The sequence below is a fragment of the Phyllostomus hastatus genome, unplaced genomic scaffold (genome assembly GCF_019186645.2).
Source record: "Phyllostomus hastatus isolate PE091 unplaced genomic scaffold, TTU_PhHast_1.1 phas_scaffold_129, whole genome shotgun sequence".
Classification (NCBI taxonomy): Eukaryota; Metazoa; Chordata; class Mammalia; order Chiroptera; family Phyllostomidae; genus Phyllostomus; species Phyllostomus hastatus.
Window position 1 is genome coordinate 21145462 of NW_025334009.1, and position 15206 is coordinate 21160667.

General features: G+C 42.8%; 1 protein-coding gene across 3 annotated transcripts in view; it reads left to right on the plus strand.

Annotated features, from left to right (window-relative positions):
• Positions 1-14756, plus strand: part of THRB (thyroid hormone receptor beta) — a 340841-nt gene extending 326085 nt beyond the window's left edge. For all 3 annotated transcript variants that reach the window (XM_045856658.1, XM_045856657.1, XM_045856656.1), the window contains 2 exons: positions 5494-5752; positions 9859-14756. In XM_045856658.1, coding sequence (XP_045712614.1) covers positions 5494-5752; positions 9859-10100 — 501 coding nt within the window. In that variant the 3' untranslated portion in view covers positions 10101-14756. The remainder of the gene's footprint in view (positions 1-5493; positions 5753-9858) is intronic.
• The last annotated feature ends 450 nt before the right edge of the window (positions 14757-15206 follow it).

Genomic DNA, 15206 nt, shown 5'->3' on the forward strand with positions numbered 1-15206 from the left:
CATGAAGATCACTTGGAGGGTAATCAGTTGGGAGAGGGAAGGGGGAGAATGGGGGAAAAGATGCAGGGATTAAGAAGTATAAACTGGGATGACTTCCAGCAAAGATGGAGGCATAAGTAGACACACTGTGCCTTCTCGCACAACCAAAATAAGGACAACAACAAATTTAAAAACCAAAAACAACCAGAACTGTCAGAAAATCGAACTGTATGGAAGACCGACAACCAAGGAGTTAAAGAAGAACCATTCATCCAGAATGGTAGGAGGGGAGGAGACGAGCAGCCAGGGTGGAGAGGACTCAAGGCAAGTCAGCAGCTAGAGGACTAGGTGAGGCAGCTGCTGGTGGAGTGAGTGGTCCCACATTCACATGCATATAAACCAGGAGGAACAACTGGGGAGCGAGACAGACCATGCAACCCAGGGTTCCACCACAGGGAAATAAAGCCTCAAAGCCTCTGACTGAAAAAACCCATGGGGGTTGAGGTGGCAGGGGGAGAAACTCCTAGATTCACAGGAGTTTGTTGGAGAGACCCACAGGGTCCTAGAATGTACACAAACCCACCCATCCAGGAATCAGCACCATAGGGGCCCAATTTCCTTGTGGGTAGTGGTGGAAGTGACTGAAAGCTGACCAAGAGCAGAGGAAGCAGCATTGTTCCCTCTTGGACCCCTCCCCCTAGTATGACACAACCCAGTGACTCAGGTTGCCCCACCCTGCTGAATACCTAAGGCTCTTTCTCTTACTATGTAACAGGTGTGCCAAGACCCCCCCCCAAAAAAAAGGCCCAAATGAAAATACAGATCAAAGCTCGAGAAAAAATACAACTACATGACAAAGAGATAGCTGACCTATCAGATGCACAGTTCAAAACACTGGTAATCAGGATGCTCACAGAATTGGTTGAATATGGTTGCAAAAAAAGAGGAAAAAAGGGGGAGGCTATGAAAAGTGAAATAAAGGAAAGTGTACAGGGCACCAACAGTGATGGGAAGGAAACATGACTCAAATCAATGGTTTGAAGCAGAAGGAAGAAAGAAACATTCAACCAGAACAGAATGAAGAAACAAGAACTCTAAAAAACGAAGAGAAGCTTAGGAACCTCCAGGACAACTTTAAATGTTCCAACATCCGAATCATAGGGGTGCCAGAAAGAGAAGAGGAAGAGCAAGAAATTGAAAACTTATTTGAAAAAATAATGAAGGAGAACTTCCCCAATCTGGTAAAGGAAATAGACTTCCAGGAAGTCCGGGAAGGTCAGAGAGTCCCAAAGAAGTTGGACTCAAGGAAGCACACACCAAGGCACATCATAATTACATTACCCAAGATTAAAGATAAGGAGAGAATCTTAAAAGCAGAAAGAGAAAAGGAGACAGTTACCTACAAAGGAGTTACCATAAGACTTTCAACTGATTCCTCAAAAGAAACCTTACAGGCAAAAAGGGCCTGGAAAGAAGTATTCCAAGTCATGAACCTTGAGGACCTACATCCCAGATTACTCTATCCAGCAAAGCTATCCTTTAGAATGGAAGGGTAGATAAAGTGCTTCCCAGATAAGGTCAAATTAAAGGAGTTCATCATCACCAAGCCCTTATTATATGAAATGTTAAAGGGACTTATCTAAGAAAAAGAAGATGATCAAAATTATGAACAGTAAAATGGCAACAAACTTACAACTATCAACAACTGAACCTAAAAAAAAAAAAAAAAACTAAGCAAACATTTAGAACAGGAACAGAATCCCAGAAATGGGGATCATGTGGAGCTTTATCAGTGGGAGGTAGATGAGGGGAATGGGGGAAAAGGTACAGGGAATAAGTAGTATAAATGGTAGGTAGAAAATAGACAGGAGGAGGTTAAGAATAGTATAGGAAATGTAGAAGCCAAAGAACTTATAAGTATGACCCATGGACGTGAACTAATGGGGGGGGGGCAGGGAATGCAGGTGGGAGGGGGGTGCTGGGCAGAGGGGAATAAAACAGGGGAAAGATGGGACAAATATAATAGCATAATCAATAAAATATATTTAAAAACCAAAAATGTGTCTTTTATTTTAGTGAAAAGAACTTAGAAACTTTTTAGCCAACCCATTATATCAATATAATTTATACCATAATGTACTTTCTACTTATGAAACTACTTTTTTAAACTTTCTATTGAAGAGAAAGGAGCACATATCATTAAGTGTGCAGTTCAATGAATTTCAACACACTTAATACACCCACACAATCAGCACCAAGATAAAGAAACAAAATGGTACTAGCCCCATTGTACCTTTTTACACTCAACTGTAGAACATGTCATTTAAGTATTCTTTCACAAAATAATTTTTAATGACCAAAGTATCCAAAAGACTAGCTCTACCATATTTAGGTTATCTGCTTTTACTGGATCTGGAGTTCACTTCCAGTTTTTCACTCATATAAATACTCTGCAGTCCTGCACTCAATCCACTGAGCTATACCAACCAGCTCATATAAATATTCTGGATTAAACATTTTCATGTCTATGCACTGCTCACAGTACTATTTCCTTAACGCAAATTGCCCTCAAAAAAGAAGGTGCACATTCTGACATCCGTGCCAAAGGTAAGTCTTTCGTTTCATTCGGGGGGCATCGTTCTTTTTGTTCATCGGGTTGAGTAAATTTTCCTGGACCTTTCTTGGTTTTCTCTCTCTGGACTGTGTCCCTTATCTCCCAGTCCTTTTTGTCTGAGCAGACACTTGTTGAATTTGTTGCCCCTACCACTTGAGCTAGCCTGATGGTCGTGGGTCATCCTGATAGGCACCAAAAATGGCTTTTAGAAAACGTAAAGCTCATATACGCCCATCAGTGAAGAGCTATTTTGAAGAAAGAAAAGCCATCTCCACCACCAATAACAAACACACCGTGTGCTTATTTCTGTGGCAGGTGAGGGGTCCACGTGGAACTTTTCAAGCTTCCCTCAGAAGTTAAACCTGGCTTCAAAGTTATGATTCCATCTCTCTGTCAACCCTGGTGTTTTGTAGTCCACAAATTATAAAAAATAAGTAAATAAATGGGCCACTGGTATGGCAGAGATAAGTATGTCTGTGGTGTGTGTGGCCTCCTGAGCACCTTTGACTGTCACACTATCTTTGGTGCCCAGATTGGGAAATGAACTGTGTGGCTCCCTGAGCTACCTATGCATGGAGTGGGTTGGAGATCCCAAGGGATCTCAAGAGTCAGGTTTCTTGCTAGAGGCCATTTGATGCATCTGCCATTGAAATTGTGCTCACGGTAATTTTCTGCTGTAATCCATACCATCTCACTAAGCAAGGTTGGCGGACACCCTGGGCTTTGAATGGTCTGAAAGCACTGTTGGCAGGGCTGCCAAGAACACACATAAGAACCCCTTCTAGAGAGCAGAGCACCGTCATCTTTGCCAATCAACACAAGTGATGGTCTTCTAAGGGCACAGGCAGAGTCTGGGGCACGGGGGGATCCCTGCATCTCTGCTTATCCCAGGGAAAGCATTTTGGCAAGTGACTAAGAGACTGATTACCCGCATGTTGAAACTAATTTTACCAGGATCTTCAAAGAAAAGACACCTGGCCTAATTTTGAAACTGTTGGTGATCCCTGAAGAATACATGTTAAACTTTCATTTAAATTTGAACTAATCAATAGTAAGTTTAAGAAAGAATACTTCTGTTTCATCTCTAATCAGACTTGGCTACAAATACGGGGCCTTCCCAAGTGTGCATACTTTGTGACTTATAAAAAATAATAATAAAATGGTTTGATTTAGTTAGTAATTTCTCTTTGGTATTTTGTGCTGAAGTGATTTTGCACAAACTGGCAGCATGAGGATCACCTGGGAACCTGGAGAAATGCAAAACCTCAGAGGGCGGGGCTAGCAGTATATGTGGTTAACAAGCCCTCGGCCGATCCTGGTGGGACTGAAGTCAGAACCACCACCCCAGGTACTAGAGCCAGCCTCCACCCACTTCAGCCACTTCTCTGTCCTACCTGTAAAGGGTCTACCCAAGCTCAGGTCTCCTATTTCCTACTATGCTCTTGGGCCAGCACTCCCAGCATGGAATGGAGCAATGCAAATTAGAACCTAAATTAAAGCAAATCACAGTCATTTTTTTAATGAGTGGAAGAAATTTACATATATAGATCCCAGAACCAAATATGGAATAACTTTTATTCTGCAGAAAAAGCTAAGCAATTTGAAATTAAATAGGAAAGTGACTAGGTTGAGTTAGCGAAAAATATGAAATGCCCCATATTTTAAATGCAATTCAGTAATATTACTTTTAGTTTTATAGAACCTAAATTGAACTTTGGGTGTTGCCAAGAATATTTCCCAGAAAGAATTTGTACGTGCTTAATGAAGAGATGGAAATTATGTGTCATTTACATTTTCACTGTTTGTGGATATTTAGTCCCACCCAGGGTGCTTCAAAGTATTCTCTTCTTCTCTTGGCATTGGACTCCAACAGATGTAGCTTCCAGTCCCTGCCTTACTCACAACACATCATGACCACCCTCTAGCATGTGGCTCAACCTGTCAGTGCCTGGATTTCTGCATCTGTAAATAAAAGTGGAAGTAGAGTATGTACCTCACTGAGTGCTTTGAAAATTAAATACAGTGATGCACATAAATCTTGGCAGGATGCTCAATTCATCAAAAAAAAAACACTAGTAACTAATAGCCTTTCAAACTATTTTAATAAATGACATTTAATTAAATGTTCTCCCCATTCAGAAAATGCAACTCTGATTTTTTTAATTATTTCTCTTAGCAAAGTTCTTTTTTAAAGTTTGTTATTAATGTTATCACATTATCACAAACCCTAATTAAAAAGTAACCCAACTGGCTTACAAAGAAATGGCCACATCGGCAGGATGAGACAGTGCGTGGAGTAACTCTAGTGTGTAAGTACTGAGATAATAACCCCAGGAGCTGGAAGCTTGAATGCTGGTCTCACCTCTGCCCCTGACTCACTGGATGACCTTGAGCAAAGCTTTTCCATCTATGGGTCTCAAGGGTAATAAGCATCTATAAGGGACTTTCTAATTCTGTGCCTTTTAAGAGACACAAAGAGCAAACTTGCTTCAAAACGGAACAAAACAAAAAGAAGCACAATTGTGAGCTAAACAGTAAAATCATCTGTTGATTATTGGAACTATATATGACAAAAGTGTTTGCAAATTTAACATAAACCCAGGTCTCAAGCAGTTAGTTGGGCTATAATGCAAATTCCAGAGTCAGGGGCTAGTAGCAGTTTTACACCTGACAGTAACACTGGTGGGAGATCTGTCACAAAAGAAATGCAAACTACAACTTGGAGTAGAGACAATGGCTGTCGAAGGAGTGGAGCCAAGCAGGGAGGGAAAAGCCACCAAGAGTGCAGGCCCAAAGAGTTCAGGACTAACGTCCATTCCAGGGAGCCATTAAGGTACCACCCGACGTTTCTGACTGGCTTTGGCCACTGTTCTTTGCTGATGTAGGCTGGTTCTTTTCAGCTGCCATGTGAAGACCAGATCATCCTCCTCAAAGGCTGCTGCATGGAGATCATGTCCCTTCGCGCTGCTGTGCGCTACGACCCAGAAAGTGAGACTTTAACCCTGAATGGGGAGATGGCAGTGACGCGGGGCCAGCTGAAAAACGGGGGTCTCGGGGTAGTGTCGGACGCCATCTTCGACCTGGGCATGTCGCTGTCTTCTTTCAACCTGGATGACACTGAAGTAGCTCTCCTTCAGGCTGTCCTGCTGATGTCTTCAGGTGAGTGTGCCCTGGCTCCTTACTGGGTGTCAAAAGAGGTTTTGCTTATCAGGTGCTAATTCCAACCACCTGATGGGCTTATCATCCCTCTTTAGCCTCAGAATCTCACTCCCCAGGGAGCAACTAGGAGTTTGCCCACGGAATGGGAACTGAAGGAGGGTATCAGAGGTCTATGCTTTCTGAAGCTGCCCAGTGTAGTGCAAGGGAGCCGAAGGAGCCATTTACAAAGACGCTATGAAATGGTCCACCTTTAGCGGACGCCGCCCCGCCTGCCTCCTGGTAGCTGGCCAAACCTGCCCTGTTCTGGTTTTGTGACACAGGATGGGAATGTGTGACCACACCATTCTGCATCGAGTTCTGGATGAAGAAACCATGAATGAAGGCTAGAATTTGTCCATGGCTTAGCTCCAACTTAAGTTTTCAGTTATTTATTGCTATATAGCAATCCATCTCAAAACCGAGTGGTTTAAAACATCCAAGATGGTTGGGCTTGGGGCCGAAACATCAAACATAGCCTCAGGCCTCTCTGTGCAGCCTCTCCCCTGGCAGGTAGTGGACTTCTTACGAGGCTGGTGAACTCCAAGGAGAGTTCCAAGAACACAAAAGCAGAAGGTGCAGATGTCTTAAGGCCCAGTCTTAAATCATAGAGCTTCACTTCTGCCTCATTCTACAACATTTGTCCAAATTAGTCCCAGCACCAGCCCAGATTCAGAAGTCACCTGGGAGCAATGGCAAAGCCATCTTTAACCTGCCATCACTCATTACCAAGACCTCTAACTCTCATGGGTGAAGAGTGAGTAATAATGCCAATACCTTTTTCTTCAAGGAATAGGTCATGATAAATAAAAAATGCAAAATACATCAGATTCTTTAAGGAAAGCTAGGCTTTAAATAGATGAGTTATCATCTGCATTTCGAGAGTACCCCAAGTTTAGCTGTGTCTCAGGATTGTCACTGCACACTCTAGCTGTCTGTTTGGCTTGTCCATCTCTCCTCCTGGGCTATTTTTGATGACAGAGAGGTGTCTGACCGTGCACCTAGCCCCGGGACCAGTGTTTATTGGGTAGACACTGAATAGATGGGTAAAAGATCAGTCACAAGCCCAATGAGAATCCTATACAGAGCTGACGCTCCCTGGTTAACTCAGTAGAGCTTTTGTTTAAGCGGATCTAGAAATTTATTTGCTATAGAAAATTTAGGTACGGTAGACTTTTTCAAAAAAGAAATAATTGTTTTTATTGTGGAAAATTTCAAAAATAAACGTAAGTAGATAGAATAGCATACTCAATCCTCTTGTACACTGTGGCGGGCAGGCTCTGTGTTAACCCCCCATGGTCCCCACCTTCTGACGTTCACACCCTTGTTCGATCTCCTCCTGTTGAGTGTGTGCAGAACCCAAGACTTGCTTCTAGCCAGTAGGATATGGCAACTTCGGTGCCATTCCTGAGTGGTCACATTACATTAGGTTATATAAGGTTCCTCCTTGGTAGCAGACATGCTCTGGAGACTCTCCTTGCTGGCTTGATGAAGTTCTCGGCCATGTGGGAAAGCTCACATGACAGGGAGCTGCTGGTGGCCTCTCAGAGTGGAGGGCAATCTCCAGTCAACAGCCAGCAAGAAGCTGGGGCCCTAAGTGCTTCAGTAGAAATAAGACTTACAGCTTTTCCAAGACCTCTCTCTGTGACCTTGAGTGAACCTCCAGCTTCTCTGGGCTTCAGGGTCCTTTAAACTAAAGAAATGGAACTATATGAGTGGAACTATATTCCTTGGGTGGGGGGATTCAAGGTAATTTTTTTAGCTGAGACTTCAGTGGTACAAAGACAGTTTTAAATAACACAGAATCATAGTAAGAAAGCTGTTTCTTTTACAATTTTCTTTCTGGTTGTATCTGGGTGTATCTGCAAGGCGCAGAGAGAGACTGAGTTGGATGCCAGTCGGTCTTTAACACCTGACACTCGCTAACCTCCCTCTTTAAGAAAGAACAGACCTCAGGGAGAGTTTTCTGCTAGAACTTCTAGCTCAAATGTAATAAAGGTTTGTGCCATGCAGCCACTTTTGTGGTTTTCTTCTATTTATGGCAGATGAATTTGTATTCACTGAATAATATGAAGCTTTCTAATGAGTCAGTCTAACAGTTTAGGGAAATAAGCCAGGCGAGGTAGACAAGGGGAGTCTGTGGAAATGGGAGAAACCGTGAATGTGACTCCAAACTCTGTCAAACACCGAATGGGGAGTGACTCTCCGATTCTGCCTGCCTGACAGCCATGTGACTTAACAATCTTTAAAATAATAATAACTTAATAACTTTAAAATCTTCCCACCTGAAATGATCTGGGCACTTTTCATTAATGCTGCCAGGACCAGAAAAATATTGCAAAACACTTTACATCTGGCAAATGACAGCTACATATCAGTGCTCTGAAGCTCCATTGTCTTCTAAGCCCCATTGTTTTGTCTGGCATTTTGGCTACACAAAATCACAAGGCTTTTTCTTCGAAGACTTTTTTAAGAGCTGTCACTGCTAGGTTCCTTGTCCCTGCAGTGATAAGCAGAGAGCTAAAATGGAAATTATCTGACATAATCTTTGAGAAATTTTGTCTTGGGTTGTTAAAAAGTTTTTGACCTTTAAAAATGTTTCTCTTTTCATAACATTTTCAGTACAATTTGGGTGTCATCAAAATGTCCTTTCATTTTCTCTACGTCATTTATATGACCACCTTATCTTCATCACTCATCAAGGACAGAGTCTGATGCCACAAAACCCAGGTTATTGTTTCCCTTTAAAGGAACACATCAGAGCAATGTTGTGTTGATTTTCTATTTGAATCCAAAATTAAAGGATCCTGTGGAAAACTCTTCTGGCACATTCGAAGAAAAAGAGAAGACAGGGAAGTGGGAGAGAGAGAGTGACTAGATCCACAGACCAGCAACGCTGAATATGAAAAAAAGCTAATAGACAACTAAAATGCACAAACTGCGATTTGAGCTGAACAGGGGATTCCAAAGCCCATATATTAGTATTTTTAGACTCAGAAGAGTGGATAGAGCCATTAGCCCTGATCTTTCCTTTTGGATTAAGCAGAACCTTATATACATTTTTACTAACACAGATATGTCAATCCCTGGATGCTTAGAGTGTGAATTTATATAATCAGAGCGACAAAGAACACACTCAGACCTGAGCAGAGAGTGGTAGGCTTCCTGGAGCCAGATGAGGAATTCATCTTATAAACCACTTTTAGAGTTCAAGTGCTTGCAACCTGGAGATTCCGCAGTCCTCCAGCCTTCTTGTAACATCTCTCTGCCATTTTCTGGAAACTGCTTTGAGTCCCCTCCCAGAGCAGTGGGAAGACCAGTGATGCCCCCAAGACTCAGGACACCTCCCCGGTCCTCAGGTGGTCATGGTCTCCTTTCACTCCACCTTCCCTCTGTGACTCTTCTCTGCACAGAGCAACTCCAGTCTAGTATAGCTCACGTGCACCCCCCTGTTTTTTTTCCATTTTAATTCCCCACAGCACCACCAACACAGGCTGCTATAGGTAAAAATTTTCCTAAGTTTAAGGGAAGGGAAGGAGTGGTTCATTACAGGCCTAGCAAACCACCAGAATTGGACATTGGGCTTCTTTGTCTTCATGGGATTTTCTTAATGTCCAACATTCCTCCTTGGGCATCCAGTGTTCCTGCGATGTCCCCAATGTCTTTTCACATGTCCTCTGCCTGTGCGGGTCCATGCTGGGCATCCTCTTTCAGCCAGGGAGCCGGTGCAAACTCAACATCATTCCCTCATTACACTGAGTATGTCAGCTCTCCGGGTGAGCCTTCTCCTTCTGGACTGTACGAGGAAGCTACTGCCATTCACACCCACAGAGGTGACTGTCTAAACCAGAGATATTAAACCAGGGGCACTGAGCCCCTTCATAGGAAGGATGCCACGCCCTGGTATCTTGGTGCCCCAGAACCCAGAGTCCACGTGGCTCCCATGCTCACTCCGAGGAGCTGGAAAGTGCCCAGATCTGCCCACGTTCACGTTAAAGGGCATGAACCACAAGGCAGGCCCTCTCCTTCCCACCCTCTGAAGTAACATCCATCTTCTTTTGTCCCCTCAGATCGCCCAGGGCTTGCCTGCGTTGAGAGAATAGAAAAATACCAAGATAGTTTCCTGCTGGCCTTTGAACACTATATCAATTACCGGAAACACCACGTGACACACTTTTGGCCAAAACTCCTGATGAAGGTGACAGACCTGCGGATGATCGGAGCCTGCCACGCCAGCCGCTTCCTGCACATGAAGGTGGAGTGCCCCACAGAACTCTTCCCCCCGTTGTTCCTGGAAGTGTTTGAGGATTAGACTGGCTGACTCCGTTCTCGTAATTCCTACAGCACTACTGGGTGTCATTTCATTCCATTGCCTAGATCTTTTTTTGTCCGTTCCTTTGTTTCTTTGTGTTGGGAGGGATCGCTTAGGGGGACAGGGAGATAGTCCTTGGCATAGACATGGATGAAATTGCCCCTTGAATGCGGGTACTTGTAACTCTCGAGTTGTGTTCTCCAGTCCTTCAACGTGAATGCTTTGAAGGTTTTACAGCTATGGAGGTAGGGTGGGGACCATCATTCATTCACCAGCACCAAGCCATCACCAGCTCCCATCTGTCCCTGGCCAGAGACTCAAGCAAGCAAAATGGCACAGCAGAAGACTGAAGAAGCCTTAAAACCAAGACAATGTGTTCGTCTTGATCCGATTCTGATTTTTGCAGGGCTCAAGTTAGCAGGACGCAGACCATCCTTGGTTAGATGCGGCTTTCAGATTTCCAAGGAAAGGTCTGAACAGATTTTTGTTTATTCTAGAGCATGCCGTCTTCAGCACTCTTCATTCTCTCCTAGCAGCATAGCCTGGAATGCACAGAAATATTTGTTCCCCCAAATCAGTTGTTCTTTCGCTGCAATTCTTACAATCCTATGATTTAATTCAAGTCATACAAGGTGTGACTCAAAGATGTGCAGGTACTTGACTGACTGAGACCAACCAGGAAAAACATTTTCTTCTTTGAGCCCAAAGAATTTAGAAATCTCTATCCATGTCAATGATTCAACAGTTTCCAAAAATTCACATAGCATTACCTCACAGTGGAAAGGCTTCTTTACAGTTACGGCTCAGAGAAAATTTCCATAGAAATTAAGCCTATTTACAGGGTGTTGTCATTTTTTCAATGACATCTGATCTATCATCTCCCCAACTCCTGAAGGTATTTATCCTGATTGCATTTTTGCTGAGCTGACAACAGATTTCCCTATGGATTAAGTCTCCTAATCAAGGAGAGAAAATGAGCTGAAATTTGAGCCTTGGGGAGGAATTCTGAGCGGAGATTAGTGTGATTAGATTCTAAATGGAAGGAAATGTGGTGGTCTGAGAGCCCCCTTCACGTACTACCGATGGTTGGAGGATGCTTCCTTCTGGTCTTGGATCCTCAAGCTCTTTTCTCTAGTCACCGATGTTTCCTCATCTCCTTTTCCCTCTGACTCTGTGGCTTGACTATCGTTAAACAAAGACTGGTCCAGCCACTGACCCTCTCTGTCCCTGCTATAGCATTGCCCTAAGAGATATTCAACGGAAAATGCCCATGAACCATGACCATGGCCCCTCACTCATCTTCCCGACCCAGCCCACCTCCCTGAGGACAAACGCTGGAGCAGCTTGTACCCAGAAAACAAATGGTGATGCCTCATCACTTCAGCTTCAGAAAATGGGCAAAGAATGTACCCATGCAATTGAATGTATCTCATCCTTCACTGGCATAGTAAATATACACAATTCCTTAGCCTGCCTTGTGCTGCCTTATACTGGAAATACTGGGGAAAATAAGCCATATCAGCAAGATTTACCTAAAAACAGAGGAATGAAAGTCACTGTGAAAACCAAGCAGGCTAATTTTTTTTTAACTGGTCCAGAAGCCAGGGTCCCTGAGTTCCAGTTTGTGCTCTGTCAACTGATAGATTTGTGACCTTGGTAGATTCGGTCTTGGTTTCTCACCTTGGGTCATGGTGAATAAGTCATAAACTCTGAACTCCTTCCTGTCCTTAATACTCCACTAATTTCAGGGTAGAAAATTCTGGTTCTTTTGATGGCTTCTCTCATTCAAATTTCTACCTTTATTAGACAAAAATGATGGCCCTCATAACAGATACGGAAAGTGTATCTGATATTGATCCAAAATAAGAATTTGACACACTACTCATCAGCTATGCTGGGAAAGGCAGAACAGCCTTGGAAACAGAAGAGGAACAGCACAGCATCGAAAAGCCCACGTATGACCAGAAACAATCTGAGAGGAAAAGTATATGTTTAATGCACTAAAGCAATTATGTTGGCTTCTGGGGAAAGGAACCAAGAACATCGCTGTGGAACTTACTGATCACAGGAAAAGAGTAGATGAAGAGATTACAAGTACAAACCTGACGTCCAGGGGCAGACTACCTGCTTTGACTTTATCTACTGAGAGGTTTTTTGGTTTTTGCTCTCTAGGCAGCCTCTAGCTCAAGTCTTTGCTGTGTTAACATCTCAGCTCCCTCTGTTGACTCCTTTTGAAACATAACCGTCTGTTGCTCCTAGCTCCCGCGTAACTCTGAGAAGCTTTGCAGTGTGGGCCAAGTTTTCCCTGAGAAGGGAATGAGCGGAGGCAAGCAGGCGGGCTACTGGGAGGCCCACGGACTCCTTGGGCATCAAGCCTTCCCAAGAAAGCCTCCTCGATTCGTTTGACAGAGAGTCCCCACTACTTCAGACACACCCAGATTCAAATAAATATAAGAACGAAGCCTGATCTGAAGCAAAGTTGGACTGCTTTGAGGATTAACCATGACTGGGCATTGGCCAAATGGTACAGTATATCTACAGTAATCCAGTAAGTTTATGTTTGATCCTCAGCTTCTGAAAGGATTGCCATCAGCAGGCAAACCACTAATCTTAAAATCTTGTTGATGCTGAGGAGGACAAGCCTTAAAGTACTTCAAGTTGAAAGGAAAGGTTGTAGGAACACAAAGGATCATGACGCCAGTGGTCCCAGTGACTCATTTCTTCTGGAACCGACTGAGGAACCTGGTACATCTCAGACTCCATCTCATAAAACTCGATTAGGAGGGATTTGCTCTGGATTTTTTTTTTTTTAACATTTTTAAAAATATCGTCAGGCCTGTCAGATCAAGTGTGGACTTGACTGAAATCCCTCACAGTGGGGAGACATCCCAGTGGAGGAGAACGCACCTGTACAACTGGGATTCTTATTTATAAATTACTTAACTTTTGGGGATGAATGGTGCGCGCGCGTGTGTGTGTGTGTGTGTGTGTGTGTGTGTGTGTGTGTGTTCGTCACCCTCAAGTGTACTTTGCTCTTCAACTTAGACGTGCAGTATTTTCAGAAATAGTGAGAAAAGTAAGATCTTTTCTTCTTTATGATTCTGCTCAATACACCATGTGCCACCTTAGAGCTTTTTCTAGTACAGCGAGCCTGTCCTCAGTGACGCACTTTGCCGTGTTGCTGCCTCAGCCCAGTGATGTCTCCCTCACCTGCGTCCGAGTGACACCTCTTCGGTATGCAGGGCCGTCATTGTCATCAGGGTGGACCCCCGGGCTCGGCTCCAGCAACGCCATTCTCGCGGCTCTTCCGTGAACAGGTGTGCAAGCCTTGGCCCCTCCTCAACACTAAGCCCCCCCAAAACTCAGCCTCCGTGGAACTGCTGAGTGCCCTCAAGGCATGTCATTGTCAGTGATACATTTTTCTTCTGTGAAACTCTAACCTATTCGTGTCATATTGACCTTTTGCTGCATGAGTCATAAATTATGAAATCAGTCTTATGGTTTTTGAAATGTAGCCAGCATTTGTAAGGCTAAACCTTTTTCATGAACTGAATTTAAGTGACTAACCAAGCCACATTTCCTCTTCAGAAGGAGAGTGCTTACAGACCTTTGAATCTCTTTGCCCTTTCCAAAGGCTACGGCTTCAGGTTCTGAAATAAGCTCGTAATTTTTCCTGTTATTTTAATAATATGGGAATAGTAGCATAGTGTTTCTTTTGATAGTGATAGACTATAATCCATATTTAAATTTTATAGAGAAGAAATTTTATTGTACTGTGATGTAGATATTTATTATCCAGGTAAGGATTTGCCCGGTGTGTATTTTTTACAATTGAAATGTTTTACTTTAATCTTTAAAAAAAAAAGACATTAAAAACACATGCAAAAAAAAAGACTAGGAGGAAAAAAGGTTTGGCCTTATCACAGAATTTTTACTGTGTTGTACAAATGTTTGCAAATGCAAAAAGAGTGCGTTTCTAGTGTGTCTCCACATTCATTCATTAACGCCGCCTTCAAGAGCAATATCATGCAGGTAAAACGCTGTTTGTGGCTTTCTGTTGCACAGTTAAAGCTGACCCACCTTATGCAGAAGACAATCAAATGCAAATTCGTCCTCCTCAGGACTCAGATAATACTCAAGCAAATTACGGAGCACAATGTCAGGAGAAAAGAAGACACTTTATTTAATTACACTAGTACTGTTGATATTGAAGATACCAGGGCATGAATGTGCTGATATTGCCCCATTTTTCTTTTGGTTTTCCTAATTAACTTCATGTTGTCCTTCAATTATAGAGCCAAATTAGATATCTATGCTTTCTTCAGAGAAAGCACATATTTCCCCCCATAATGTTTTCATGCCCTAAGAATTATAAAATCGCTAAAGAATAGGAAAAGACTCACAGTCATCAGAAGACCCATGTTTTGCAAACAGTGTTAAGTGATATTGCTAGATCAGTGATATTTTTTTCAGCCTAAAACTGTTGAAATCTGTGATCAAAATGTTTTAAACTGTCCAAAAAGAAAATTTGTATATTTGGGAAAAACGGATTTTTACATAGCTTTTGTATGCAGACATTAAACTGTAATTATGAATATAGTGGACGTAGATAAAGTCATGAGCTTCAACTCTAAAAAAGAAAAAAGAAAAAGCTTATAACGATGTACTTTCCTGTCTCTTTCTTTAACTATTACTTTTTAAATAGGCACAGTACTGCCTGCTCTTCTCGTGTCAGCTGCTGCCATAGGAAAGGAAACAGAGAGGTGAAGGCATTTGTTTCAGAAACACCCACTGGAAGAAGCAAATTTCCTTGGGAGGAGGGTATGGAGGGTGGGGCAGGAAAAAGAAAAGTAAAAGTCTCATGGGGGAAGGCCACAGAGATGGAATGAGGAGGGAAGACAAATTTTTGCAGCTCAAAGGATATATTCATCTTCTTATCTCAAAATGTTTCAAAATATTATTAATGGCATTATACTACTATCAGCTGTCAACATATATCTTAATCCCCATTGCCCTGAACACATGGTAGGATTCTTTCTGTAGTGATTGACAATGACATAAGTCAAACTAGCTTAAGACTGAAGGAAATTTATTGACTGTAATAAA